This window comes from Rhizomucor pusillus (assembly GCF_041956525.1).
Source record: "Rhizomucor pusillus strain CBS 183.67 unplaced genomic scaffold VTP01scaffold_27, whole genome shotgun sequence".
Classification (NCBI taxonomy): Eukaryota; Fungi; Mucoromycota; class Mucoromycetes; order Mucorales; family Lichtheimiaceae; genus Rhizomucor; species Rhizomucor pusillus.
Genome location: NW_027192169.1, coordinates 154,036 through 181,984, shown reverse-complemented (window position 1 = coordinate 181,984; position 27,949 = coordinate 154,036). Strand labels below are relative to the sequence as shown.

The window sequence follows — 27,949 nt, the reverse complement described above, 5'->3', positions numbered from 1 at the left end:
ATCATGAGCGGCAGCACTCCTACGGCAACAGAAAATAATCATCAGCCTACTTCTACGTCTGGCGATCAAGATGGACTTGGTCGCTGGTTATTCGATTTGGTCTTTAGGAGAACCGAATCCAAAAGCTCCTCTGAGGAGTTTCCATCTAGTCACCCTACAAACATGGTGGAAAATAGCAACCATCCATCCTCATCTTCACAGCAAAATGTCAAACCACCAATAAATACCAGCAGCAGCGCGCGACCGCCATCTCGAACAACTTTGCAGAACAGCGCTACTCCTTTGTTATCTCGACCGCCGACAACGACGGTGCGTGAACTACCACCGCTCACCGACCTTCCACCGACGCCGCCACCAAGGCGACATCATCTATCGAGCAGCGTGCCACCACCGCAAGCTTTGCAACGACAGCAGATCTATCCTCGATATCAGCAACGTGTCAATAGGGTATCCGCAGCAAGCACGCTTGTAGGTGCTGACGAGTTCAGCAGCAGTGACACCGATGATGTGGAACAAAAAGCAGAATCGAAAATGCACTATGGACCTGCACCGAGCCACACTCGCCGTCGCTATGCAACGCACCGCATCCGGCTTACGCATGGAAACCTGGTCATCAACTGCCCTGTGCCTGACAAGCTGCTGAGCGCGGTACCTCGCAAGGACGAAGAGTTTAGCACGATGCGCTACACAGCAGTTACGTGCGAGCCTGATGAATTTCCACACAAAAACTATGCGCTCCGGCAGCAGCGTTACAATCGACACACTGAGCTGTTTATTGTCATTACGATGTACAACGTAAGTCCAGATGTTACTTGTAAAAACTAGCTCGATTCTTATTTTGATACAATGTATAGGAAGATGAAGTTTTGTTTGCAAGGACGATGCATGGCGTGATGAAAAACATTGCACATCTATGCAGTCTCCGGAACTCCAAAATGTGGGGTCCTGAAGGCTGGAAAAAAGTGGTTGTCTCGATCGTTGCTGATGGACGCAAAGTGATCAACAAGCGGGTGCTCAGCGTCCTTGCAGCCATGGGGGTGTATCAAGCTGGCATCGCAAAAAATGTAGTCGATGACAAACCGGTCAAGGCGCATTTGTATGAGGTTAGATCTAAAAAGAGCTTTGGTGATTTGCATCTATTAAACAAATCCTTTATCCAGTTTACTACGCAAATCTCAGTTGATCAGGATATGAAGTTAAAAGGTGCAGACAAGGTAAAAAAAAAACAAACCAAAAAAAACAACCACCATGGTCGTGCATAATCTTATGTATTCCTTAAATCCAGGGAATCGTCCCAGTGCAAGTACTATTCTGTTTAAAGGAAAAGAACGCGAAAAAGATCAATTCACATCGATGGTTTTTCAATGCGTTTGGACCTCTCTTGCAACCGAACGTATGCGTCCTCTTGGATGTTGGCACGCGACCGGGGAACATCAGCTTGTATCAGCTGTGGAAGACATTTGATAGGCAGCCGAACGTGGGCGGTGCATGCGGCGAGATCCGCGCGATGCTCGGGCCTGCGTACAGGTACCTTTTGAACCCACTCGTGGCTGCACAGAACTTTGAGTACAAAATGTCCAACATCCTGGACAAGCCGATGGAGAGCGTGTTTGGATACATTTCAGTCCTGCCGGGTGCATTTTCAGCATATCGCTACAAGGCGCTCCAGAACGATATCAATGGTCATGGTCCATTGGAGAAATATTTCAAGGGCGAAGCACTGCACGGCGCCGCAGGTGCAGGATTGTTCGAGGCCAATATGTATCTTGCTGAAGATCGGATCTTGTGCTTTGAGCTTGTGGCGAAAAGAAACGATCGCTGGCTGCTCCAGTACTGCAACACAGCGTTTGCCGAGACAGATGTGCCCGACGGACTCGCAGAGTTTATCTCCCAGCGGCGACGATGGTTGAATGGAAGCTTCTTTGCTGGTGTCTACAGCCTCTGGCACTTTCAAGCAGTGTGGAACAGTAGCCATTCTCTAACTAGAATGATATTACTGGCTATACAAACTGGATACAATGTTGTTAGCCTCTTGTTTAGTTGGTTTGCTTTGGTAAATACATACATACCACGGATGAGGATGTATTTAACATTTCTTTCGGTTTGCAGGGCAACTTTTACATTACTTTTTACTTTATCACAAAAAGCCTTGCTGATCCAGACGCAGACCCGTTTGGAAATGGCTGGGGGAGCCGGTTGTTCGACATTTTCCGATACGTCTACCTGTTTGTCATCGTCGTGGTCTTTATTTGCTCTCTTGGCAACAGACCTCAAGGGTATGTATGGATAAAGACGATGACGATGACAGCTCCCTCCTAACCATTCATTCAATTGAATAGATCCAAATGGCTATTTGCGACATGCCTTGCAGTGTTCTCTGTTATCATGTGCTACATGCTATTTGCATCCTCCTGGCTTGTCTACAAAGGCATCGAATTCGCAAAGCAAGATATCAAATGGACATCTGACAGCAGCGTCAACCTTGTACTTGCATTAGAGAACCCGGGCTTGCGCAACATGCTTGTGTCTGTCATGGCGACGTATGGCCTCTACTTGGTGTCGAGTTTACTGTATGCACAACCGTGGCACATGGTAACGAGCTTCTTACCGTATCTAATCTTGTTGCCTGGATACATCAATATTCTCAACATCTTTGCGTTTTGCAACACGCACGATGTAAGGTAAGTTATTAAACACGCAGATGGATGTCACGTTAACAGTACACTCATTCGGAATACGCGTTTCAATAGCTGGGGCACCAAGGGAGACAACACAGTATCCAAGGACTTGGGCGTCGTCACACGGCAAAAGAAGACCGGCGGCAGCAAGGACGAAGAAGAAGTCGAGCTGTTCTTACCAGCAGACCAACTGGATATTAACAGCGAGTACGAGGAAGCGCTGCAGGACCTTGAACGCAAAAAGGTCGATCCAGTTCCTGCAACACCCAACAGGGACGACTACCATCGCTCGTTCCGTACGCACCTTGTTCTCTTGTGGATTGCATGCAATGCACTTTTGGTTTCCCTGACAACGTCCACGCAGTATGATATAATATTCGTCGAATCTGCAGGCGAAACTTACATGGCCGTGATCTTGTGGACAAACGCCGGTCTCGCTGCGTTCCGCTTTGTAGGCTCCCTCATGTACTTGATACTCAGACTCTTTTCCGCTTGATGATCAGGCGCTCAAACTGTCTTTTTCCGCGTGAGCCGCTGCCGATCTCTTTACCTGTACACTGAAAAAAAGAAAGATACTCTTATTATTGCCATTAAAAGTTAGCAGCTAGGACATAGAATGATTACTGTCTGTTTTTTTTTTCTTCCAGCCAACTGCTCTGTTTTAACCGTCGTCGGATGGGACCGCTGCCACGGACTCTTTTATTCCGGAATGGATATGCTACGACTTAGCAAGGCGCGTAGGACTGCCTGATGGATACTACTCTGGCAGATATCACAATCTCGGTGTCAGCAGCAATGGCCAGAGGGTGGTTAATAACTTTGTCAGAAATAACTGGCACTATCGCTATCTTGCGAAGCATTAGATTGGATACATTCAAGCGTAGCTCCATGTCGATCCAGAAAGCAGCAGTTCATTCCAAAACAGGACTATATGACCAGGATTAGTACAGTACTACCTGATACACACCTTCGATTGCCAGAACCGATGGAACAGGAGCAGAAGAATATCAAGATGCTTTTGCTTTTGTACGTCGGTACCAAATTTTTGCAAACTGAAAAATATTTCCTTCAAATGGCACAGTATGAAAATATGGCACTGTTCCTTTGCATCCACCAATTCTGCTTCCACATCGCCGGCTCATCCCATATTCTCCTCGTGAGTGTCTCTCGCTTGCATGATAACAACCTCATTATAGTTTTCTTGCCTTGCAAACCTGCTGCTTAAACGTATCGACATTCATATACAACTATCACTAAATACACATATATCTTAGGCTCTTGCAAAACAATTAAAGGTAAGATCGATGGATATCTCATGTCCTAGAGTAATCTGTAGTATATCGAACATTGTCCAAGTCAGGCACCTCAAAGACACCTACAAATTTTTGAGATCTCTTGGAATGTAAATGTCCTTTTTCATCGTCTGAATATATATTCAAACATTTCGATTGTATTGAAAGTCAATGTAACGCGTCATAGCTAGGCACAAATTCCGATTTTTCAATTAGGAGCGATATTGATCGGATATCGTCTTTCAGGACTACTTTCAAGCGCTCCATAGTCGTGAGTTATCGCATGCTCTTCGCAAATGTCGCGTAAAATGTTGTAAACGACGCTGGTTTTCAGACAGCGATACCCAACCCAGATGAATTTCAGAGAGGAGATGTAATTCAAGTTTAGCACTTGCGCTACAATACAACAATGAGCAAGCCTTCAGTAAGTTTCTGGCATTTGTAACCAGGCAGTACATGGCTGCATAAATGCAATTATAATACCCACAGCTTGACTGGTTTTTCCTCCTAGCTTCCATTCCTCTTTTACTTTGCGCTCGTTTGATAGGCAAGTTCCCTATTTGCTGCCCGTCATAAAGATTCCTTCTACAGCTCGACGATTAAGGGAACGATAATTACATGAGTCTTTTTTTTAGTTGCCAGGATCCCATTATCCATACAGCAACGCAGCAAAGTGCGTGTCATATTTACAGCTATCAATTCATTTTGAAGAATCGTCCAGAACTACCATATGGGAAGCGATAAAGTTTGCTGCATATGGCTGGAAAAGGCATGATCTGGACCTTTGCCTCATGCAGCCAGTAATTTCTTTCCCGCGCCCGATCTGAAAGCCTGTTCGACATCTCATGCCACCAAAGCACAACTCACTAAATCAAACTATTTTCCATACTTACACCAAATAACCAACTCAAACCTGTATTCTTTCTTTTTCATGCATAGGGTGACATTAACGACGAAGTATATGCTCCCGCGGATGTAAAACATCAAGTCGGAAGCTCTGGAACGTAATTAGTTTACGGCATACATCGTGCCAGGCGTGCATAGCTCCCATCAATAAATGTGGATCGCTAACTCCAGTAGCTCCCCGTTTCGAAAAGCTCCCATACAGTATTGAAATGGACATGAGAAATAGATAATTCTCGTGTGATCAAGAGAATGAGATCTATTCATATGCATAACGCTGTCTTGCTTACTTTGCTTAATAATTTACAAAGTATGCACGGTAAAACTGGGAACAGCAACACAATCTCATCATTTGCTCTGAATTAAACAATCCAGAGACGCGCTCCATGATTCATTATCTCTTTTCTCCTTTCTTATAACAGGAAAACTTCCTAGAAAGACTGAAAACAAAGAACCATTGAAGCTCACTGTGGTATCTTGAAATTTGATCTCTGGTAATATGGCACTGCTTATACCAGCCAGACTCTTGAACGACGTAAGTTTATGCGTCCACTGTGATAATTCCATTCCTGTTTTCTAGCGGCATTCTTTCCTTTTTACTGTGATACGACAACTGCGATACAGCACGAAATTTCAAGACAATGCACGACGCGAGACAGTCTCTTCCAAATAGTCATTGGCTGCCTCATTGAAAAGTATGAGCATACTTGCAAGGCTGGTTACCACGCGGGATCCTGTCAAACCCTTGATAATTATCAAGTGATACATTATATGCTGTTTCATCAATTTCGTGCAGCTCCGGTTAGGTTCCTAATGTATAAAATCAATGTAGCAGAAGAAGGTCATGATCACATAAAAGGACGGTGTTAAAGATTGATCACTGACGCGGTGATAAAATACAATGAGTATAGCTGTTTCTTTGCGGTTCATCTTCAGCGGCTTGGGAAGCAGCTAAAGAGCATGTATCTATATTCTCTAAAAGTATAAGGGAATATATAAAATGGTGGTCAAACCTATGATATGATAATTTCTTCTCATTTTGCAGATTCAGGACTTGAACATGTTCATACGTGCATAATGGTGAAAGCAGGCTTCCATCCGGTTTTCATTGCTTATCAATGTTTGCAGCTTTATGAACGCCTAATTATATAAAAATAGACTACTTCCTTTAATCGCTCCTGATAGAGTGCATCACTGCAGCTTTCTTTCTCTCTCTGTCTCCTCTTTACATTTCCGCTTCATCGTCTGAAAAGAAAGATACTCAGTGTAAGTTTTCAGCTGGCAGACTTTAGTGAAGAATATTGACAGGATGCTGGCAATCTTGACTTCTACAGAACATTCGTAATTGAAATTGTAAACCATGCATACCAGAAATCACTTCTCACCTATTGTATGTAACTTGCAAAGATGAAGAGGTTTCTCGCCAACTAAGAGAGAAAAAAACCAGGAAACGATGGCGAGATTGCATGATACAGGCCGCGTTGACATTGATGCCAGGCGTATCCTGAGCGAACAAGCTAAGTTAGGACAAACACTGGCCTACACTTCGCCAACTGATCGACAGGCCCTTACGTTTCGATCCAGCTGACTATCCAGAAGCTTTCAGTCCATTGGATCAGATTGGTGGCAGTCCAAGACGTCGTCGTGCCAGAAGGGATGAAATACAGTACTATGTCCGAGCTTCCACTTACAATTTTGATGCAATGCAACAGTGCCTTCAACGGTACTCTGCTCAGTTCCCTGCAGACATCGAATGGACCTTTAACGTTCGAGAGAACTTTCAAGAGCTCATACGTGAGGGTGAGAGACGAGTAGTGGCCGAGCGGAGAACTGGTGAAAACGTACAATTTAATTTGCTGTACTTTGGCATAACTCTGGCGACAGAGCCAGAGAATCGTTTGGCGGATGATTTATATCAGTATACCTATACTCGGCTCACCAACTGGAACGCTGCCAACGGCGCAGATACACAATGGAAAATATACGCAATTAGAAGTATCCACGTAAACGTCCAGAATGTCAATGCGATTTTGGAGCACGAGACTGCTGGTCTCCTGGAAAGCATTCTGATAACTGCAAGCGGCAACGTTACACTGAACTGGGCCAAAGGGGGCCTAGCCATCAATTTGGCATCCGGATCAAGACCTCCGAACGTTGTGTTTGACTGCCTTGAGCCAAGAGTTGCAACCTCGGCTTGAGCATAATGCAGAAAGAGTAGCACATCTTCAGTTCATACTGAACGAACATTTCAATGATTATCCCCGCTTTTTACGAACTAAAGCTACTGGAAATACCGATATACCTAGGAACAATTTGGTGCAGGCAATCCGAGATACTCCAACCCGAGAACACTGCTTCCCGGCAGCCAGTATACAGTCTCAGTTTTCGTCGGCAAGGATATCACCAGACAATCCTTCCAGTCTGCAACTGGTTTCGGGGATCAAGGGTCGGGCGTGTCTCCGAGGTCTTTGTCTCAAGCTTTGCAATTCATCAATCATCCAGAAAGGAATGATTTCTTGCCGTACCCTGCACCTGGGCCTGAAATGCTGTATATTGACCTTATCCCGCTGAGCCTCGATAAAAGTATCGGTTATGCTGTGCCTTTCCTTTCATGCTATCTCTGCATAATACGGCCGCTGGTGCTGACCACATTTTCCAGCGAAACACGCTCTATTCCAGCTAGACACCTTCAAAACATGCTGTATAGGAGGAAGAGAGCAAGAACGACGCATCTTTTTTGAAACTCGTCGAACTCCAGCAGCGGGTCTGAATAGATTTTGCAACGTCGTCCCTCCGCCGGTTTCCGCAAAGAGACGATTCACTCGCAATATTAGAAATATTTCTGCCGTGCAGTACGGTCCGCAACCGAGGGATATATGCTTGCTCATTGCAGTGAGGCACCCGGGCAATCTCCGCTACGACCCTTCCGTGCAGAATCTTAAATATCGAGAAATATAATTAGCATTGCTTTCTGCCAAAGTTCTGGAGAACGTCATTTTGCAGCAGCTACTTCGAGGCGAAGAGATTCCCGAAAATGGAGACCGGTTAAAAGCGTGGCTCACCGACGTCGGCATGGAGCATAGTTTCTATCTGGAAATATTCGATATTACTAATCAGCTGGAACAAGTCAAGCAGCAGATCCGTGCAGCAGACACTGCCAACTTTTCCGCACGCATGGGAAGGACAATAAGGAGGATCTTGATTTTGATGATTATCCTAACCACCGTGCCACTGGAGCGCCTTTGTTTTTTTATCGATGAGCCAAACAGCGCCGAACGGCTGGCACAATATGAGACAATGCTTCAGGAAGAACTTCGAAGAAGATGGCTTGGAAGAGCACTGTCGCGACTCCCCATCCCAGCTGGTTATGACTATCGCGAAGAAAGATATCGGCGCTGGCTTATGAATGCAGCAGCTGGCGTAAATATGCAAAGACCCGCGAGCAGAAGGACAGGATCCCACAACGCACCTCGATGAAGAAGAACGAAGGCAGTATGCACTTGTCAGAAATTTGATTCGACCAGGTCCACGGATAGTGACAATTAATGCCGCCGATATACCTCAGCAGATTTGAATTCTCGCAAACGAGCAGAGATGGTTGGCTCTTCAACCTATGGATTTCATCAGAAAAGCAGTCTGTCCTCACTGTGATGCCACTTTCTTGAAAAAGAAAAATACTAAACATCGATGTCCTGTAGCCAACGAAGAAATCACTTCGCAAGAAGATGGGCTACGCTACAACCATTTGCTGTATGCTCATGATATCATAGAGGACGAGTTGTTAAACGTGGATCAGGACATGTTCGCTGATCTGGAGACTGCGGATGCCTTTGCTGTGCTTCAACAATATGGCCGAAACCCAGGTTTTGCTGTTGGGGAACTTGGACTGATATACTTTACGCGTGGTTTCCGACAGGAGTGGCTGCTTACTGCCGCAGTAGATAAATGGATCAAAACGACTGGACGAGGTGTGCCTACTGCGGATACTGACCAGTGGCTGTACGAGCAGCGCTCTTTATCCAAACACTTAGAGGAGTGCATTGGGAATGAGGACCTCAGTGCTGGACCTCTTGCTGTCTTTCGTTGTGGCATCCAACCCTATGCGTGCCAATTTGTAGGGGTCGGACATCCTTTGCGGTCCCGTAATCGTACTGGAAGGCGAAGAGCTCCTGGTTTTAACCGCCAACATACACATAGACTTCCCAGACGACTACGGGAAGCGTATGGGATTGACGAAGAAGAAGGCGTGCGAGAAGGCTCTCGACCGTGTCAATTAGCCGCTTACGTCGAACTCACGGTTTATGCAAGGAATCGACCCGACAACCTGGGAAGCTGCTCCAGAATAGTAGCTGCAGGTTTAATGATCATGTCTTCCGCCAAGGAGTGTCAGATATTGGCTTCTTTTCTAGTGAGCAGATTACTATTTCAATTTTTGTAAACCTTGTGGCTGTAAGAATACAAGTAGCAATGATCGTCTTATATTTCTGTCAATCATTACATTGCCATTTTAACTATAAAATGGATTTGTTTTCCTTTTCCTCGCGTCTCTGTGCTGCTTGTCAGGCGCCATCACAAGATATTCTCGACTGTTGATACATAATCCATGTGACATTCCTCGACATAAAGGATTTGATTTCGACTTACCGTATAAGCGCAAACACGCATCCGTGAGAAAGCTGATGCGTAGAGGATTCGCCCTCTGCTGTTTTTATAAAAAGCGGAAGAGAACAGTTCCCAGAAGACTTGTTAATTAGAAGCATAGAATACATTCAGATATCCTTTCGGTGAAGCCCGGAAAACTGCAACATACAGCATCAGAACAGATGGTTAACGACAATTCAACTGAAATTAACTGATATCACATAGTACATAGCATATTATATACAGAAGTGACTCGTGTTAAGATCTTATAAACAGCGTCTACAATCAGGATGTTGAGTACAAAAGAAACATGTGCGAAAGAGCTTTCACTGCCGCCTGGCGCATTGAAATCGAAAATGTCCTCCTTATCCCTCAACTCTAGTAGATCATTTGGATCTGCGTCGCTGGCATTCACTTCCTCCGGTCATAGACAGCTCTTGCTCACAACGTTGGCGTCAGTTGTAAGAAATGAATTTCGCAAAGGTGCTCTTACATGTCAGAGGGACAAATTTTGGCACATGGAAAGCCTTGATTTATTACCAAGAGCGCTAACAAGAGATCAAGTCCGAAGTATGCACTCCTTCCCCATTTGGAGCGCCAGCTCCCAACTCCAACTAAACTTGGATCACCTCCATTTCTTGTTTTCTGTATATAACGCAGAGTAGAAACATGAGAATACATTTATGGATTATACTGTATATAGGTGAAGAGTATGCTACCTTCGCCTATGCTTTATTGCAATTGTATCCCTTGCTAAATAATATATAAGTATGCTTGTTCTCTGTATATAATACAGAGAAGAAACATAAGAATACACCTATGAATTATATAGCATACATAAGGGGAGAGCATGATACTGTCGTCTATACTACAGAGACTTAAAAATTTTATGGATTTTACTCGCTAAGCAGCTATGCGCAGATAAGAATAGCATGAACGACAACAACTTGCATAAAGCCTTTGGTGATCTTATCAACAAGCACTGGTCATTCCTTGATAGCGAGTGGCCAACGATTGAGCCGTCAAAGTATCACCGCACGTCGTGAAAGAGATAGGTGCCATTAATCTGGCATAGGAGAAAGTGCTCCAGTCTCTGGGTATCATCCCGGTGTTCTTCTTTCTAGTGGTCTTGTTTGGTACACAAGACTATCGTGGCCCCTACTCCAATCTTGAGAAGTGGATTCTTTGCTGTACCATTTGGTGACCGGGTGCTCTATGGCGGACATGGGGCAGTTCATATATGTCAGGAGTATATCTCTCGTGTATATTTTGCAAATATATACTAGTTGTGAAATTGGCTTGTAATGTGCAGGAACAAAGACTATCTGTTACTTGCAAAATCATACACTGACTGTTACTCGCATTTCACAATATATACAGCTCATTTTTCCATTTGTCGCGGGAAAATCAACAAGGGCCCCCTTTTTACAGCCAGAAGACAAAACGTGTCAAGTATTGCCATCACTTTTCTGGCGATTCCAATGCACGAGTTCAACAAGATGACTATGAGCACTATACTCTAATCATCGCCATAAGCAGCAGCCCCGCAACCTCGATCCCGAGCACAATCACTCCATTCAAGACCGTACCATTTGATAGTAGCTGCTTGATTGGGCAAATCATCTGCAATGGATACTGTTCTTTCTGTAACGTATTAATTCCGGCTATGCTGGGAATAAGCATCTACACATGCATCCTAACGTTCCGATGGATTGCTGAAAAGTACCGAGACCAACAATAAGGATGGAATCGAAATCGCCTTCACAAAATGTTCCTTCAATAGTATTCTGCAGCCGACAACCTTCAACATTTACAGCAACAGCCAGAGTCAGCTAGATCTGTTCTAATATCGTTGATTTTTTTCCCGTAGCGATCTTGCCAATCAGAAACGAAACATATATCATTCTTAGGTGTAGCAGCGTTCGATTGACTTAGCACCTGCGTATAATCTGTCTCCTTTTTTTTTTAGGATAACTTCTTGCACTTTAGAGTCCATGGTTCGGAATGAAGAGGTGCATTGGGAGCACAAGTATTTGCGACCAGCATTAATACCAATGTGAAGGAACAATAAGTCAGTGACTATTCATTTTTTTCTCTGATAACTCCTCGTGATCACGCAATCCAAGCGGACCGGCTTGTTTGACATTGACAAAGATAGCTCTTTATTTGGTAGAAGCCATGGATCACATCAACTGATTGTGCCTGCTCATTCTACAATGAAGTTTACTTGGTGTACCACAATATTTTATCTAGCTCTCGACAACAAAGGAAGGATGATGATGACCCGCATTTCGAAGGACAATGCAGTATTTCAGTAAGTAAAAAAAGTTTCATGTATAGGCTCTGTCAAAACCGGGAAGCTCAAATTAGCACGAGGATTTAACTCTATCAACAAGAGACAGATTATCAACTCTGCTTTTGTGGGTGAATAGTCAAGTCGCATGTACACAAATTGTCTCTTACAGCATTGTGATTTCTGTGTAGACCTTTTTGTCATCATGATGACTCCAACATACTGTAGCGAATTACGGATCATTTCAATTTAATCTAAAAATCGGCACTGGAAATCGAGGCAATTGCAGTCCTGATATCCCATTGTGCTTTCATGCAGTCTTTACCTGTTTTCGTATCTTACAAGTCGCTACAAAGAGAGTGAGCGGATCATAAATTCAAACAAGAAACTGACATGAAATGTAACAGCAAAGGTCTATTACTAGAGTTAAATTAGATTTAATAGTGATGACAGTCAGGGATAATTTAAACTGGAGGAAGATGCTTCATAGCTGAACAAAGATGATGAGGAATGGGTGAATGCTATGGATTTTATACATTGTGAAGAAACTGTTTGGACATAAATAATAAGGAACGGGATCTAATTATCATGCAAGGCCTGCTCAATAACATTGTTGAGCCACCAAAATCTGTCCTCGGTAGGCAAAATGTTGATCATGACAGGCAAGTCAACAAACACTTCCTTAACAGGCAGCGAAGCAACAGAAGCTGTTTCAGACACTGGTGTATCAATATGCGCAAGGTTCGCCAACCGAGGGTGTCGTTTTGGTCGCGGTGGAGGAGGTAAAGACGGTACCATGGAGGAGAGGAGGTTGTTAATGGGAGGATATTTGCTGCTTGCGGGCGATGCTGGAGTGGAGGGTGCTGAGGAAGAAGATGAGGTTGACGATATTGGGGATGAGATCTGCTCGTTGTTTTTGGAAGAACCTGCAGCTGCAACGGAGGATATAGCCGTGGACTGATATACACGCTGCTGTGCGAGGTACATGGATTCCGGAACGCGCGATGCTAGATGTCTCTTGTAATAATGTACGGCTTGATCTGTCACGTGGAACGCGATGCTGCGGTACAATGGTAAGGAGAGACACTTTATAGGTTCAGAGAAACTTTGGTTAATAGCGGAAACGATGCCTTCCAAGTTCACCCAGGTACGAAAGAGAATGAGTTGACAGGGACCTGGTGAGAGCGCAAACGGTGGGATATCGATCACTTCGCCATCCAATTTTGCGTTTGCAGCCAATGGTTTGCCGAATGAAGATAGCCCGAGGAGTCGCTCTGCTGCTGGCTGCAAGGCTGTCAGGAACCGCGCCCTTGCTATCATAGATGATTCAGAGCTGCGTGGAGCAACCGTTGGCGATGTAGCATCGTCTGCAGTTGCAATAATAGGTGCTGATCCTTTAGGTGAACCCACAAGCGTCTTTGCATCGTCCTTGCTTGTTCCAACAGCGCTGGCTTCAAGCAGCCGCAGCTGCTCTGGCCTGAGCCCGAGCAAACTCTGCAGCGTCTGACCATGCAAGCCAGAGAGGCAGAGTTTTTCCTTGTCGGACAAACGTGTAGAACAGGATCCATCTTCATATAGAATCTTTGTCATTGGGAATGTGAATCTTCGAGCCTTGTCGACGACAACGTGGACTTTATCGGCATCCAATTCCTGTTTAGGTTCTTGGACAAGGATGGCCAGACCAACGTACACTACGCTTTTAGAGTATTCCTCATGAGATAGTTTGCTCCTGGAAGACATGGATGAAGCGCAATCGGCTGTGGAAGCTTGCTGCTGCTGCTCGGGCTGATACGATGGTTTGAAAAACATATGCAGGCTGTCCGCCATCTGCCGCATATTGCCGAAATAGCATTGCATATGGTCGGATGGGATTTGCAGATACTGACCCATTGTTTTTGAGATATACACGGTATCGGCGAAGCGGTAACCAAGCGCGAGCAGACGTCCAATTTCCTTTCTGTCTACTCGTTTTACAAGAAAGATGTGAGAATCTTCAGTTTCCGAACTGATGCTTTCGTTGGATATACGTCCATTTGCTGCTGATGTCGATTGGAAACTGGGCAAGGCTGTGACTTCGCGGTACAGCTCGTTGAGACGCATCTTTGAAGAGCGATCCTTGTTTCGTGCGACTCCCCCGCTCTCCAACTGCGAAGAACTTTCAAAGGCAGAGAATGTAACATGACTTGCAGATCGAGTGCGACGATGGTTGCTGCTTTGATACTCTTGCGCTTGCTTTGTGTTCCTCGAATCATCTGGCGCTGACACTGTCGCTGGAGTCGCAACAACTGTGCCTTGCGACTTGCCGCTGCTCTGGCTTCGGCGATGGCACTTGAATGTAAAGCGTTTAGGTTTCGTGATCGTATGTGTATTGACGACAGTGTCAAAGAGCACGCCTAGGTCCCATAAACTCGGTACGCGGAGCTCGACCGCAAGCGCCTGCGCTGCGTCGTAGAACAACTGCTCGGCGATGCTGTCTGGATCGCGCATGCGCGTGGACGACTGGTTAGAAGGTCTGTTATCTGATGGAGCCTTGGACCAACGACGAGTTTCTTTGAACAACCGTACAAAGAATGGATGCGTGGATGACATTTCTAGATCTCCTGCCTAAATTGCCTAGTTACACAAACATGTAGGTCATCCAGTACAAACTTTTACATACCTGCAGGAGAATGTCTTCTAGTACATTCCTCATTGGCACGAGACCATCGGTGTTGACCAAGATACGGCCATTCTTGTCGAAAAAGACAGCATCCAGAACGAGACCTCGGCTGCCTTTGTTGCATTTTACCGATGCGTTTTAGCATTTTACGTCGCTTTACAATGGTAATGTACATCATTAAGAAACAGACAGCGACGACAATGGCGCATATCGATCCAATCAACGCTGCCTGTGACAGTGATGGTTCTGGAGGAGCGGTACCGTTCGCTGGAAAGTAAAAATTTGTGCCGACCAAGGCAGTGTGGTGCATACCACAGACGGCGATGCCCATGACCATGGCTGATATCAGGCGTTTGTACCATTGGTTAGCCCATTGTTCACGTAACTTGAAGAAGATATAAAGAGCGACGATGGCAGAACAGCAAGCGATGATAATGGCACCGACGACGTAGCCGATCTTGTAAGTCATATGAAAATAGGTGATAGCAAACTGGCCTATTGTTTTTTCGATGCAGGTCAGCTCAGTTATTGTTTCCGATTGAAATTTTCTGCAGACAATAATAATACCGATGTAGTGCATGCATGCGATGCCGAGCTTTACTCAAATTGTGAGCAACAAGATGAAGTGGGAAACCAGCAGCAAAAATTCACTAAAGCCACTTACCCCTGCGAACGTCCCACTTGGAATGATGCGTATGATCTTGGCTTCTTCTGTCACGCCCACGAATGCAAATGCAACAAACATGCAAAATATAGCGACAACGAGACTGGCAAACGTATAACCAGCTGCGTAATTCAAGTGGTAGCTGTTGCCGTCCATGTCTCGCAACGTCAAACTGTTGTTTCCTATAAAATGCATTGACCAGATCGCTATCCCACCAGTCGCTATGGCAGCCGATAACAGCAAGAACCTGAACACGATCGCAAGTTATTTTTCCGTTGTTCGAGTTTTTTTCATATCAAAAGAGCTGAAAATACCAGTTGTAGAGTCCACGAATATGCGTTCGTCTGGTCAGTAATTCCAATGTTGTTTGGGCGCCGAGGACCGATACGAGATAGCTCACAAAGATGATCCCTCCATTGTATTCTTGGTACGCTACAGTGGATGATAAAGACGGATCCATTGCTTCATGTATGCTCTCTCTCTCTCTTTATCGTGTACTTTTTATCACGCGAGTGTGATAAAATCTGAATAGGGAAGAGCAACAAGGGCGAAAAAAAGAAATAATTCAAAAGGGAAGAAGAAAGGACAGATAATTGCGCACTCTGCAGGCAAGAAAGATCCATTCAATGAACCACACACACACACACACACACACACTCTTTCTATCTCGCTCACACTCTGTCTTTGCAGGCCGTGTCTGCCGCTGCAAGAAATCGGCGCCTATTGGTTGTATCAGCGCAACTCGGCTTTGTGTAGCATGAAACTTCCTTTTCGAATCACCATCCGAAGGTTACCAAGAAGTTGGAAAAGTTTTGTTGTTGCTACTCAATGACACCGTGCAGAAAGAAGCAAATTGCAGAACGTGGTACGTCTAGACCTTTTGTTGTCGATCACAAGGTAGCTAATATATGCTGTGAAAATTAGTGCGACAGGATATCAAACGACAGGGCAAGAAAACGAGGACAATTAGCCCTTCTTTTGTTGCAGTTCGCACGCCGGGAGTCACGAGAAAAAGAAGACTGTGTCACCGGCATTCACACAAACTCATATAAGCGTGCATACGGAGAGAACCTTGTGCTTACATAGCCCGATGATGCGCTGCTGATAAACTGTATGAGACGTCAATATTGTGGCTGCATCTGCCCTTCTTTTTTTCCTGCATCTGTCTGTCTGTCTGTCTGTCTCACCATCATCATCTTGGAAAATTTTCAATGGACGCACTAACTTTTTCGATCGCCGCTAAACATTCAGACTGCACACAAAAAAGGGGTCTAAGCATTTTTCTTATCTATTGCTGCTAACCTTTTTTATCAAAATCTCCAAACCAGCCATATTCACAGCGATAAAGGTATGAGAGAGCAACGGTAGCTAAAGGAAACACAACCTCTGGATGGATTCCCGGTGCGCGCTATTGGAAATGTCGAGTATCTTGCGTGCACCAATGATACGCAGCGATTCTCTCACGCATTACCTTTACCTCGAGCATGTTAAGTTGCTACCAACAGTATCTGAGAGTTTCGTGCGTGCGCGCGTGCTGATTAGGACAAGATAAAGTACGAGTGCGCGGGGGGAAACTCGGTTCCAGAACTCGCTCTACAATTCCACCACCAGCTAAGACAAATTTGGTGCATTAGCTTTTTCGGTCGTCATCCGCCGAATTGCGTGTGTGCTGTCAAACGTTGATTGTCATTTTTGGTGTCACCACCCATGGGTAAAACAAAGTTAGCAAAATTGCAAGCTTCCCATTGACATGTGCGTGTGCGGAATAAAGTACAGCAGTAGCTTATTGCTAATGCTGATTCTCAACATGGAAAAAAATTATCGTACGATGATAATCTGGCCCATAACTTTGCAATAAATGATCTTCCTCATATTCTCTGTCCTTACACAAGCACGATAATTAAAAGTCGCTGATCACAGCAATTGATAAATATACATACTTGACTAACTATGGATATTGTTGGTGACTGCTGCGGCTGTTGCCCATTGGTTTGGTAATTGGCTCAACATTCGCTAGTAACTGGTTCCATTGGTAAAACACAGGGTAGAGCGGAGACTATAATGATATTTGAAAAGCAAACCGATCGATACACTTTTTCCCCAACCCACCCAACCCTTTTATTTTGCCTCATCCTTATTGCGCTCGCACGTGAGTTGACACAAAAATTTGCTCGCTGTTATTACGATGTCTGCAAATAAATAGCAATATTGACCTTTATTGACGCTGATTAACATTTCTTGTCTGAAAAATTTATCCGTCACTACGACGACTCCTCTCCCAGAAACTCGGGCATATTGAGTAATAAACTTGAGAGGATGTAATGGGCTGAAGGTGAAGACGCGTGCGTGACAAGTTACCAAATTGATCCGATTTCCATCGGTTTCCTCTTCCAAGGCAATTCACATTGTACCAGCCTTTCTTTTCTGCTTCAGTTTTTGTTTAAACAATCTGCACCTAACGGACCATTTCGCCGATGCATCGGACGGGATGCGGAGTAGAGCGCTGTAAAAAACCAAAAAACTCAGTGACCCATGATCGACGATCATTAGAGAACAATGCCCCACACATCTGGATACATAATCAAAGCCACCCGGTCCACGAGCAAGACGCGCAGCGGCGCGCTCAACAAAGGTCATTCCCCGATAGCCCGCCTTTTTTGCAGGAACCACCACCAGAAACATGACCAACCTCAGTGCCTATGGTAACCCATACTAGGGACTCCACGTCCTACGGCAGAACTATTGATACATATACTCTTGTTAGAGGAGGAACGGCAAAGGAATATTGAGCGAAACCGTGAATTGCTGGCACAATTCAATCTGAAAGAAGCCCGCGATGCCCTGTATGATTCTGGACGATCCACATCGTCGAAACCTGAACCTGTAAAGTATGTATCCGGGCATTTATGTGATAAAGATCATTGATACCTAACTGGATTTATTGCCACGTGTAGGATATCTGTCAAGACGCGCAAGACGATAGGTAAATGCAACAGTTCAACAACATTGAAGCATGATCGATGCAGCTGACGTTCGTATATATTCGACAGCAAAGAAACCTGCTGCGCCAATGTTGCCGCAACGCAAATCATCTCGACTTCGAGGAGTCGATCCTGCACCATTTGAGATCGACAACGAAGATAAGATAAAGAAAGGCGAGGTAACAACATAAAGCAATCATTCTTGTTATCATATACGCTCATGTTGGAACTGGACTGTAGAATGACGCGGGGGCGGAAACAGGAGCAGTGGACGACGAATTGTGGGACGGTAAATTGCTTACTGCAGACGAGTACTTTGACCAGGAGACACGCGACAAGGCGATTCGTGTGGACGGGCACTACAGCGGTAAGGAAGGAAGACCAAAAGGGATGTAATTTTGCCCAATGAATTGATAATTGATAATCGGATTCTAGGTTGGATCAACCCTGAGCTCGTCGAAAAGTATCAATTCGAAGCATCTGCAGCGGAAGCCTGGGAGAAGAATGGTGGTGGCAAGTTTTCATATAAAGATCCGCTTGGCACTGGCAAAAAGAGATCTGGTTCTGGAAGATTGAACGCCAAGGTAAATCCATTGTCTTGACACAATGCCTATCCACCTAACGATTTCTTGTTTTTCTATGCAAAGGCTGTTGCACAGATGATGTTCAAAAAGAACCCGAACATGTACTTTTATCGTCACAACGAACCGGGCGTAGAGCAATGGACGGGCGATTGGACAGAAGAGGAGAAGCAAAAGTTCTTGGAGGTGGCGAGGGAACATGGTTGCGGCGACAAGTGGGGTTTATTTGCAAGCTACATACCTCACCGGTGAGTCACCTTGCTGTAAACTCTGCGAAATACATACATTAACGCCTACCTTTTCTGCATACGTACAGCGTCGGATATCAATGCAGCAGTGAGTATCTTGCTTGACCTTTACAATTAGTTCATCACGCTCTAATCATTTTGATTCAGATTACTATCGAAGCGAAATATTACCCTCTGGACTCATATTTGACACAAATTATCAGGTACAATTGTTCACATCCAGGATATCTATATCACTGTTCGATGCTAAATGAGGGCTTTTTGCGCACTAGTATACCCCTTCCGGTCGACCTATCTATGTTGGCAACCGGCGACCGCGAGACTAAGAACGTCATCTTTTATTCTTGTTTTTATTTTTCACTCATTTAGCCCATCTCCGCAAACATCAATACCGCCAAACTCATTGCAAATATTATTAAAGAGCATGAATATGAAGACCATCAATGCATTTTTTAAAAACTGAATAGTATTAGGCTGTGTTTATGGATTTTATGGATTAATAAGGTCAAGTTATTATACTAGAATACGGGTATGTATGATCGAAGAAGGTAGTGTAAAAAGTATACTTGACGATTCCTACATGGCATAGAATTCGTCGAAGCCACGTCGGAAAGCCAGGCCAGCAATTGCCAAAGCAATGCCGTAGAATATGGCTGCGTAGATGAAGCGCGCAATGTGTGACTCACGCGCCGCCTCAAAGATGGACCAAAAGACAGCAAAACCGAAGTAGCTGCAGCGAAGACGAAAGCAATATACATGTAAGCTGTAAATCATTTCACACACACATACACAGAGAGAGAGAGACACTGTTTGACAACAGCACTTACATCCAAGATAGTATCATGACAGGTCTAGTTGAACCTCGGCCGACCGTGTTTGGGATGAGGACTGACAAGAGCATCAATACCAAATCTCGCAAGACATCACTTGCGCGGCTAAGCCGACTCTGTCGTCGTCAAAGATATTTGTGTGAATGAATGGATTACTTGAATAACACAGTAGGCTTACTTACATGCGTGTGGGCAACGCGAGGCCGGCGCATCCATCCGATCCATCCTCCTCTGGTAGCGGTAGGTTGATGTGCTGCTGCTCCTTCAGCGGCTTCTATGCTCTCATCTTGTTGTTGCCTCGTTGGATACCCCGGTCCTTGGTGACCGTCCCCGAACGCATGTCGCAGGAACCACAGCAGTCCCCAGTACACCCACAGAGCAAAGAAGGCGGCCCATGACAACCTCACGTAGCGGTTGGCCATGAAGGACGATATGCTGTAACCGTACGCGGGTCCATAGTTCAGTGGATCCGCATAGTAAAGATTGGAAGCATCGTTGTAGCCGTTGTGATTGTTGTTGTTGTTGATAGCGTGATGGTTATTGTAAAAGTCCATATTTTTTATGTGTGTCACCAGACGACCGCAACGAAACTGCTGCTCTCCTTTTATATACGAAGAAATCATCGTCGTACTTGGTGGTTCTTTGCTGCTTGTCTTTCTGAAAACATACTAGGACGCGAGCGAAATAGGAGGCAAGACGACATATTAAAAACGAGCGTGGAGGCATGATCATCTAGTCCTAGGAGACATTTAGACAGAACATACAAACAGTCAGTGAAGCTCACTGCACGGCGCCAAACACCACAAACAACTCGTCGTATTACAAAGTTGGCTCAAAAAACAAACAGCACCTTTTTCCTTGGCCACACAACGTGCACCAGCGACAAACTTTCACTTTCCTCTTTGTAATCCCTTGTATACGTTGGAATTTGATACATCGAAGCACAAGGTTCTCGCAGCCGCCTTTACGGTCCCATTTTGCGGTGGCGTAGAGTTTGATGTGCTGGAGGTTGTGCGTAAGCAATTACCATCCAGCTGGTGGTGATCTTAGCATTTGACGTATACGCCAGGCAATTTGCCAATGTTAGAAACCAGCCCGCCGTGCCTCTTTCTTCTCTCGAAGTTGATGAAGGAGACAAGATGCTGCATGAATGTAAAAGAAATCAAAATTTGTAATTCGTCCCATCATCGTAGTGGCAGCTACATATAACAACGAATCTGGTGCGGTGGCAAATTAGCTAGTATACGGTGCCTATCATTGGTGGATAATTTAGCAGCATTAAGGTTTGTTCCGATTCATGCGCGCGTGCGCGGACACTCGACTTTGGCTAGGGCACCTGCGTCCGTAACTAGACCGCAGATACAACAGGGCTTCGAGAAGAAGAGAGCAAAAGTTCATGTCAATACGCGGCTTACAGAGACACAAGATTGCAGAAAAAATACGTACAGCCTGAATAGACGACGACGGTCGCACAGGTACAACGTTACCCCTTGTCTGAACAATGTCTTGAATAATTGTGGCGTTCTTGGGACACGGCAATCGACAACTTACACGAAATAAGGACTGTATCTTTCCTGAGCAGCAGCGGCGCATCATCCAAGGCGCTTGGAAGCGCAGCCACTGCTTTGCAGATGATACTACTATGCATATTTCTGTGATATTTCCAACTGCAGTGTCGTTGAGCTTCTGTCTATTTGTGTGACGCTCTCGCCCGATCTGTCCCTCCTCCTCCCTTTGTGATAACCTGTCCACGACGGTGCTGCTCAGCAAAATTACCGGAGTATCGCCACAAAAGGAGAAAGGTACAGTTGTATTCATGGTTTCAGGTAAAGCGGTCAAGACAGGACGCCTTGGATAGTAGTATTTGCACATCAGATGAAACAGCTTTGCAAAACCTTTCTTTTGTAAATCAAATACGGACACCATCAAGGTCCCACGTTGCTACATGTATACCATTGCTAGCAAGCAATTTAGGAGTATGCCGACCCTTAGATTAGAGTTGAGCTGTCAGATAGCCATCTGTCCATTCTTCGCATTTGTTGCTGTATCTCCTGTCCTTTTCTGGGTTCAAGTTACCCGAAGCGGACGCTCTCGGAAAAAGGAAATTCACAGCAAACTCTGTTTTTCTCGGTACTGGATATACCGGTTACAAGAGGTCTTTTGCTCAACTCTGTTGCTGCGAATATACTTCTTGGAAAAGTAACCATAAATTTGGTACACCGATGTATACTAACACCACCAGCATTATTCGATGAATATAGACGCCCACCACATCAAAAGCTCTTCAAGTTTGCCAGCAGCCTTTCCTTTTTGCATTCAAGTGCGTCATAGATTTCCAGATCTGGTGGCAACGAAGTACAGGAAGATCATGGGATCTCTTGTTTTCTGTTTACAGTTTTCCCACAGATGGATGCTGAGTTTCCAGAACTAGTCTGTTTCCAGCTTGGGTTTCTGAAACCACCTTTTTTGTGGTACCCGGGCATCTGGGAAATCGCCCATTTCGGGCTGTCAAAAGAAAGGCGACAAAAGACAACTAGAGAGAGAGAGAGTATATACGTGTGTGTGTGCTGGCCAAATCCATTTATGATGGTGATGGACAAAAGGGCCATTCTTATAGTGGCAGAGCAGAGAGGCCACCTACAAATATGTCTTAGAGTAACTTTGCTTTTCGCGCGTACGCGCTGAGCCTCAACAGCTAGAGTGCAACTAGCAGCATAGCAGACGAGAAAAATCGACCAGATAAAGAAATCCACAGAAAATCAATCTCTTTTCTTCTTCTGTGTCCGATTGTTGTGCGTCACACAAGCCATACAATTTCACACATTTCCCCGCACAGGTAGAAACCTTTGTATTTTCTGTCAAGAAACCGGGCTACGGCGTAGATCTCCAAAATCATAAAGGGAAAGTAGAGTGGGCGGGTAGGAAGAAGGTCTCAATTAAAGGTACACTTTTTGAATTCATCAATGCAAAACTGAACAATCACTCCCCACTGAAATAAACTCTTTTCTTGTTCGTTGTCGGTTTCCGTCCACGCGGATTATCAATGACGTGATATCCCGCTGTTGGCGCTATACCATTTTTGATCGACGATGATTTTGATCTGGAAAGGCACACAACGATAAGTGAAGAGTAATATACACAAGATTGTCGCGCAAAAGTGGTAGCAACCGTCCCGGCCACAGCGTCCGACCGTATATATTATTCTCCTCATTTGGGGGATAGTCTTGTCGTTCTTTTTTTTTTTTCTTTCTCTCTCTCCTCTCTTTCCTGCTCTTCTTATTCTTTTTAACTTGACGATCAACATGGTTGCCGGCACAAGCAATTTGTGTCGAGCGATCCTTTTTGGATTATCAATACTGACCCTATCAGTATCAGCAACACCCGCGTGGAATGAAGGTACACATTTATTAGAATACAACAAACCAAAAAATCGTTAATTCAAAAGTTGTCGTTGACAACACGCTCTAGTCAACAAGTACGAAGTTGATGGCTCCCTGTGCCCCTTGCCTACCTATTATGGCTACCCCTGTCCTCGACTCTGCGTCAAGGACATTGCTGACTGCCCTGAGTCTATCCGCCCCTCGTGCCCTGCTGGACAAACTTACTGCATTGATGGATCGTGCCGGGCATCTTGCCCCTCGGATTTGAGCTCGCAGTGTGCATGCCCTGGCGCACCTCCCTTGCCTGCATCCTACTACTCCTGCGTATCTGGCCACCGTGCAAACATCCACGACTTTGTGGCCGCCAACAAGTCTGAGCAGAGTGCAGAGGCGTGTGCGCAGAGTCTTAATGTATCCACGGACCTGCCAGCATGGAACGCTTACGGAAACGCATCGGTCATGTGGGGTGAATGCCCTACTCCTGATTACGGCGAGCTGACGTTCACGGAGCCTGCTTTCATTGCACTCTATGCGTTTTACGGCTCGTGTGCTGCCATGCTCATTTTCTGGACTTTGTACAAGAGCACTCGAGAAAAGGTAAACCAGGTGTAATTAGTAAGGTGTCAGAGATGCAGTATATTAAATGCATCTCAAATTACATGGAACAGATCAATACCACCAATTTCCAGCGCGCGCAGGCCTTGCAGATGCAGCAGCTTCAGGAGACCGTGTCCACCAAGGAAAACAGTAATGACAGCAGCAGCGACGACGTTGATGAAAAAAAGAATCAACAACCTTTGGTAAGGCTTTTTCTTGTGCAACTCTGATATCTATCAGTGATGGAAAAGAAAGGGCTAAAACCGATCGGATTTATTTGCATAGAAGGATAGTAGTAACCTTGATTACGAAAAAGGCGATCGCGGTGCTGGCGATGATGACCAGCAAACAGAAGAGGAGATAAGCCCTGAAGAACATATGGTGATCAAGGCATACAAGCGCGATTCCATCGGCAATATCTGTTTCGGGCTTTACAAGGTGCAAACGATTGGCATGATTGCATATATGATCATGATGGTCAAGGACTACTATGACGAGTATCGCATGTTCAGAGGTTCCCAGATTGTCCAGTCGAGTACTTTTATTGGCATGTGGTACATTTTCTTCTTTTGGTTCGCCGCCCTGGCCATTTTCAAGAGCAGAATCAACAACTTTTTCCGCATCCAATGCACCTACGCCGAGTCCCAGTATGTGCAAATCGAAAAGCACGAGCCGCGTAAGTTTTTCTGATCTTTTATATGCAATGATTATTCTTTCACGCGGTCCTAACTCGTTCTATAGCCATCATCTTTCTGCAAGGCCAGAGCAACCGATTGACGGATGTGGTGAGATACCTGGAACAGCTCGGTCGACGTATCCTGGGCTTGGATGTGGTTGTCAACACAGCGCCCATGAAGACAACCCGCTCTGGCTCGCGCTACTTTGTCTACCAGTGCACGCGATATGTTTACCATCCGGAGTCGCAGCTTTTCACGCCGCATGAATTCAGCCTCGGTGAAACGAACGCCGAGCTCGCACAGGTCAACCAAGGTCTGACGAGCGAAGAGGCGGCAAAGCGCGAAGAATTGATCGGTCCCAACTTTATCAATGTCTACGTGCCTAACCTTGGCCTTGCGCTGCTCCGCGAATTCTCAACCTTCTTTTACATTTACCAGTTTACTGTTCTCTGGCTGTTCTACTATTTTGCCTATTGTAAGTTGCAAGAATATCGACAGGCAAACGATGGATGGTGGCGGTGGCGGCTAACAGCAGTACTTCAATAACTCAGGGAATGTGGGTATTGCCGACACGGCTGTGATTCTGCTTTCCGCCTTTGTCAAGGTATTTGTGCGTCTGCGATCGGAGCGCCGTATCAAGGAGATGGCCGAGTTCACCGACAAGGTGAATATCCTGCGCGACGGAGAGTGGCAGGAAATGTCGACGGCGGATATGGTCCCTGGCGACGTATTCGAGATTGTTGAGGGCACGAGTGTACCTTGTGACGGCGTTGTGCTTAGCGGCAACATTGTGGTCGACGAAAGTTCTCTGACAGGCGAGCCTCTGCCTATCCGCAAATTCCCTCTTCGTCCGGACGACCCTACACCTTACGACCGTATGGGTTCGAGCAAGATCTCGACCATCTTTTGCGGCACCACTGTCTCGCAGGCACAGCCTACCGAGCCAGGCAAACGTGTATGTGGTCTGGTTACGCAAACAGGCACCGCGACCGACAAGGGCGAACTGGTCAAGAAGATTCTTTTCCCTGCACCTGTTTCGTTTATCTTTAACGAGCAAATCAAAATCGTCATCCTTATCCTGCTATGCTGCGGTGTGATTGCACTTGGTCTTGCGATCTGGCTGTATGCTACCGGTACCAGTGCGTGGTTGTACGCCATGTTCTGCATTGCACAGCTCTTGTCGCCGCTGTTGCCAGCTGCGCTCGTCATTGGCCAATCCGTCGCTGCAGGCCGTCTTCGAAGTCTAAAGATTTACTGCGTCGACTTGCCTCGTATCTTGATGGCAGGCAAGGTGCAGCTGTTCTGCTTTGACAAGACCGGTACACTCACCAAGGAAGGTCTCGAATTCAACGGCGTGCAGCCTATTTCAGACATTCAAACTGCTAGTTCGGCGGATGCCAAGGGCAAAGGTCTTTCGCCGATATTCGGACAGCAGATTCCTACCGTCGATCCCAACACCACTCCGCGCACCATCCAGCTCGGTCTTGCATCGTGCCATGCTGTCACGATGCTCAACGGCCAATTTATCGGCAACCCTGTTGATATCGAAATGTTCCGTTCTGCGCAGTGGAAGCTGGAGGACAAGGCCAGCGATGAGAGCTACGTCGACACGCTCACACCTCCCACCGCTGCTGAAATCAAGGCTCCCATCCATGTATTGAAACGCTACGAGTTTGTGCACGCGCGCATGTCCATGTCCGTTGCCGTGCTTGACACACACACCAACAAGGTGCACATTTTTGTCAAGGGTGCGTACGAGAAGATCAAGGACTTATCCAGCGCCGAATCGATTCCTGCCGACTATGACGCCGTGACCGCCAATTTGGCGAGATTTGGTTGCTACGTGCTTGCATTGGCACACCGCGAAATCGACCTTGACAAGATCGGCGGCCTGGAAGCGCTGCGCAACTGGTCGCGCGATGATATGGAAAAGGATATCAAATTCATCAGTCTTATTATCTTCAAGAACCAGCTCAAGGAAGACACAGCCGAGAACATTGCAGAGCTCAAGCGCGGCGCGACACGCACCATCATGATCACGGGTGACACCGCACTCACGGGTGTTTACATTGCACGCCAGTGCGGCATGGCTCCGCCGAACACGCGCGTTCTCCTCGGTGACCTTGACAAGACTGCAAACCGTGTGGTTTGGCAAGACGTCGATGAACCCGAAACATTCTCTGACGTGAACGTCGACGATGCTTTGCACAACAAGGAACACACACCTATTGAGTTGGCTGTTACCGGAAAGGCCTTCCACTGGCTCGTTGACAATGATCTGATCCGCAAATATTTGCTCGATATCCGCGTGTTTGCACGCATGACTCCGGTCGGTAAAGTCCAGTGTGTCCAGCTCCACATGGAACGCGGTATCACCGCCATGACAGGCGATGGTGGCAACGACTGCGGTGCACTGCGCGCCGCCCACGTTGGTCTTGCAATGTCGGATGCCGAGGCATCCATTGTCTCCCCCTTCAGCACAAGTGTCCGCAGTGTAAAGTCGTGCGTCGAGCTGCTCCGCCAAGGCCGCGCTGCCCTGGCAACATCCATCACTGCTTACAAGTACCTTGTCAGTAAGTATCAATTTGAGCAAAGAAATTGCTACAAAGGCACAGATATATGCTGACTTCATATTTTTCAGTGTACGGTCAGATCATGATGATGATGAAGATTTTCACATTCTACTTTTCGGTATCCATGTCTCAGTATATCTGGATCGCCGTCGACGTGTTTATCACTGTATTCTTGACGTGGGCGGTGACCCAGTCCAAGGCCGCCGACCGACTGCAGCCCATCCGACCAACAGCGCGGCTACTAGGCCCACAAACATTGGCATCCTGCATGGGACTCGTTGCAATGAACTGGATTTTCCTGTGCTGCACCGTAAAGTTCCTGTACACGCAAGAATGGTTCCGATGCAACGAGTTTGACAGCAACGCGGTCGACTTATCGAAATGGTGGCTGCTCGCAGACAACTATGAAGGCGAAACATTAGCCATCATGTGCCTTTTCATGTTTATTAACAACGCAGCCGTTTTCAACTTTGGCTATAAATTCCGCCAGCCGTTCTACAAGAACTATGCGCTCGTCTTCCTCTGGATCCTCTACCTCTTTATCGTTTCGTTCTGGATGCTTTCCGGTCCAAACAGATTCAACTGCTTGTTCCGCATCAACTGCGGCACGCCCGAGGTTCTTCAACAGTTTGGATACTCCCAGCCGGGCGTCTACGTCGAACAGTACAACACACCGCTCGGTCACAATGTCTTCCCCTGGGACTATCGATGGAAATTCTGGGCGCTTTGCATGGCGAACGTCATTGCCGCCCTCCTGTACGAGCGCTTGGTCGTACTCGGACCTGTCCATACTTGGCTCGCCAAAAAGTTCCCCGTAGAACGCCTGCGTGTCACGCTGTAAATGATTACCTTTTGAGCTTTGCTGGTTTCATTGCCATCTTACAGTTACTTTGCATTCTTATAATTTTTTTTACACATATATTTTTTCCTTAAATTTACCATTACCACACAC

At 45.9% G+C, this 27,949-nt stretch overlaps 7 protein-coding genes across 7 annotated transcripts; 5 read left to right on the top strand and 2 right to left on the bottom strand.

Annotated features, from left to right (window-relative positions):
- Window positions 1-3: 3 nt before the first annotated feature.
- VTP01DRAFT_6000 (uncharacterized protein) lies at window positions 4-3,174 on the top strand (the record flags this gene model as incomplete). The annotated part of the gene is made up of 7 exons (XM_069384854.1): window positions 4-795; window positions 855-1,103; window positions 1,161-1,214; window positions 1,286-2,053; window positions 2,110-2,276; window positions 2,340-2,681; window positions 2,751-3,174. 7 exons carry the CDS (start codon window positions 4-6, stop codon window positions 3,172-3,174), a joined length of 2,796 nt encoding a protein of 931 aa, XP_069234868.1.
- Window positions 3,175-3,609: 435 nt separating this feature from the next.
- VTP01DRAFT_5999 (uncharacterized protein) lies at window positions 3,610-3,903 on the top strand (the record flags this gene model as incomplete). Its single annotated transcript, XM_069384850.1, has 1 exon — window positions 3,610-3,903. The coding sequence occupies one exon, from the start codon at window positions 3,610-3,612 to the stop codon at window positions 3,901-3,903; it is 294 nt and encodes a 97-aa protein (XP_069234867.1).
- Window positions 3,904-6,326: 2,423 nt separating this feature from the next.
- Window positions 6,327-9,150, top strand: VTP01DRAFT_5998 (uncharacterized protein; the record flags this gene model as incomplete). Its single annotated transcript, XM_069384849.1, has 9 exons — window positions 6,327-6,394; window positions 6,438-7,053; window positions 7,180-7,456; window positions 7,533-7,730; window positions 7,836-8,293; window positions 8,353-8,365; window positions 8,439-8,507; window positions 8,572-9,015; window positions 9,071-9,150. The coding sequence occupies 9 exons, from the start codon at window positions 6,327-6,329 to the stop codon at window positions 9,148-9,150; spliced, it is 2,223 nt and encodes a 740-aa protein (XP_069234866.1).
- Window positions 9,151-12,386: 3,236 nt separating this feature from the next.
- Window positions 12,387-15,590, bottom strand: VTP01DRAFT_5997 (uncharacterized protein; the record flags this gene model as incomplete). The annotated part of the gene is made up of 5 exons (XM_069384848.1): window positions 12,387-14,411; window positions 14,467-14,575; window positions 14,640-15,061; window positions 15,131-15,377; window positions 15,445-15,590. 5 exons carry the CDS (start codon window positions 15,588-15,590, stop codon window positions 12,387-12,389), a joined length of 2,949 nt encoding a protein of 982 aa, XP_069234865.1.
- Window positions 15,591-17,810: 2,220 nt separating this feature from the next.
- VTP01DRAFT_5996 (uncharacterized protein) lies at window positions 17,811-19,266 on the top strand (the record flags this gene model as incomplete). The annotated part of the gene is made up of 10 exons (XM_069384847.1): window positions 17,811-17,832; window positions 17,895-18,018; window positions 18,085-18,113; window positions 18,181-18,290; window positions 18,352-18,478; window positions 18,547-18,695; window positions 18,759-18,940; window positions 19,009-19,028; window positions 19,088-19,143; window positions 19,213-19,266. The coding sequence occupies 10 exons, from the start codon at window positions 17,811-17,813 to the stop codon at window positions 19,264-19,266; spliced, it is 873 nt and encodes a 290-aa protein (XP_069234864.1).
- A 250-nt stretch (window positions 19,267-19,516) lies between these two features.
- VTP01DRAFT_5995 (uncharacterized protein) lies at window positions 19,517-20,324 on the bottom strand (the record flags this gene model as incomplete). The annotated part of the gene is made up of 3 exons (XM_069384846.1): window positions 19,517-19,670; window positions 19,768-19,886; window positions 19,953-20,324. 3 exons carry the CDS (start codon window positions 20,322-20,324, stop codon window positions 19,517-19,519), a joined length of 645 nt encoding a protein of 214 aa, XP_069234863.1.
- A 2,748-nt stretch (window positions 20,325-23,072) lies between these two features.
- VTP01DRAFT_5994 (uncharacterized protein) lies at window positions 23,073-27,838 on the top strand (the record flags this gene model as incomplete). Its single annotated transcript, XM_069384845.1, has 7 exons — window positions 23,073-23,166; window positions 23,239-23,747; window positions 23,819-23,950; window positions 24,033-24,423; window positions 24,489-24,899; window positions 24,976-26,997; window positions 27,066-27,838. The coding sequence occupies 7 exons, from the start codon at window positions 23,073-23,075 to the stop codon at window positions 27,836-27,838; spliced, it is 4,332 nt and encodes a 1,443-aa protein (XP_069234862.1).
- Between the last annotated feature and the right edge of the window lie 111 nt (window positions 27,839-27,949).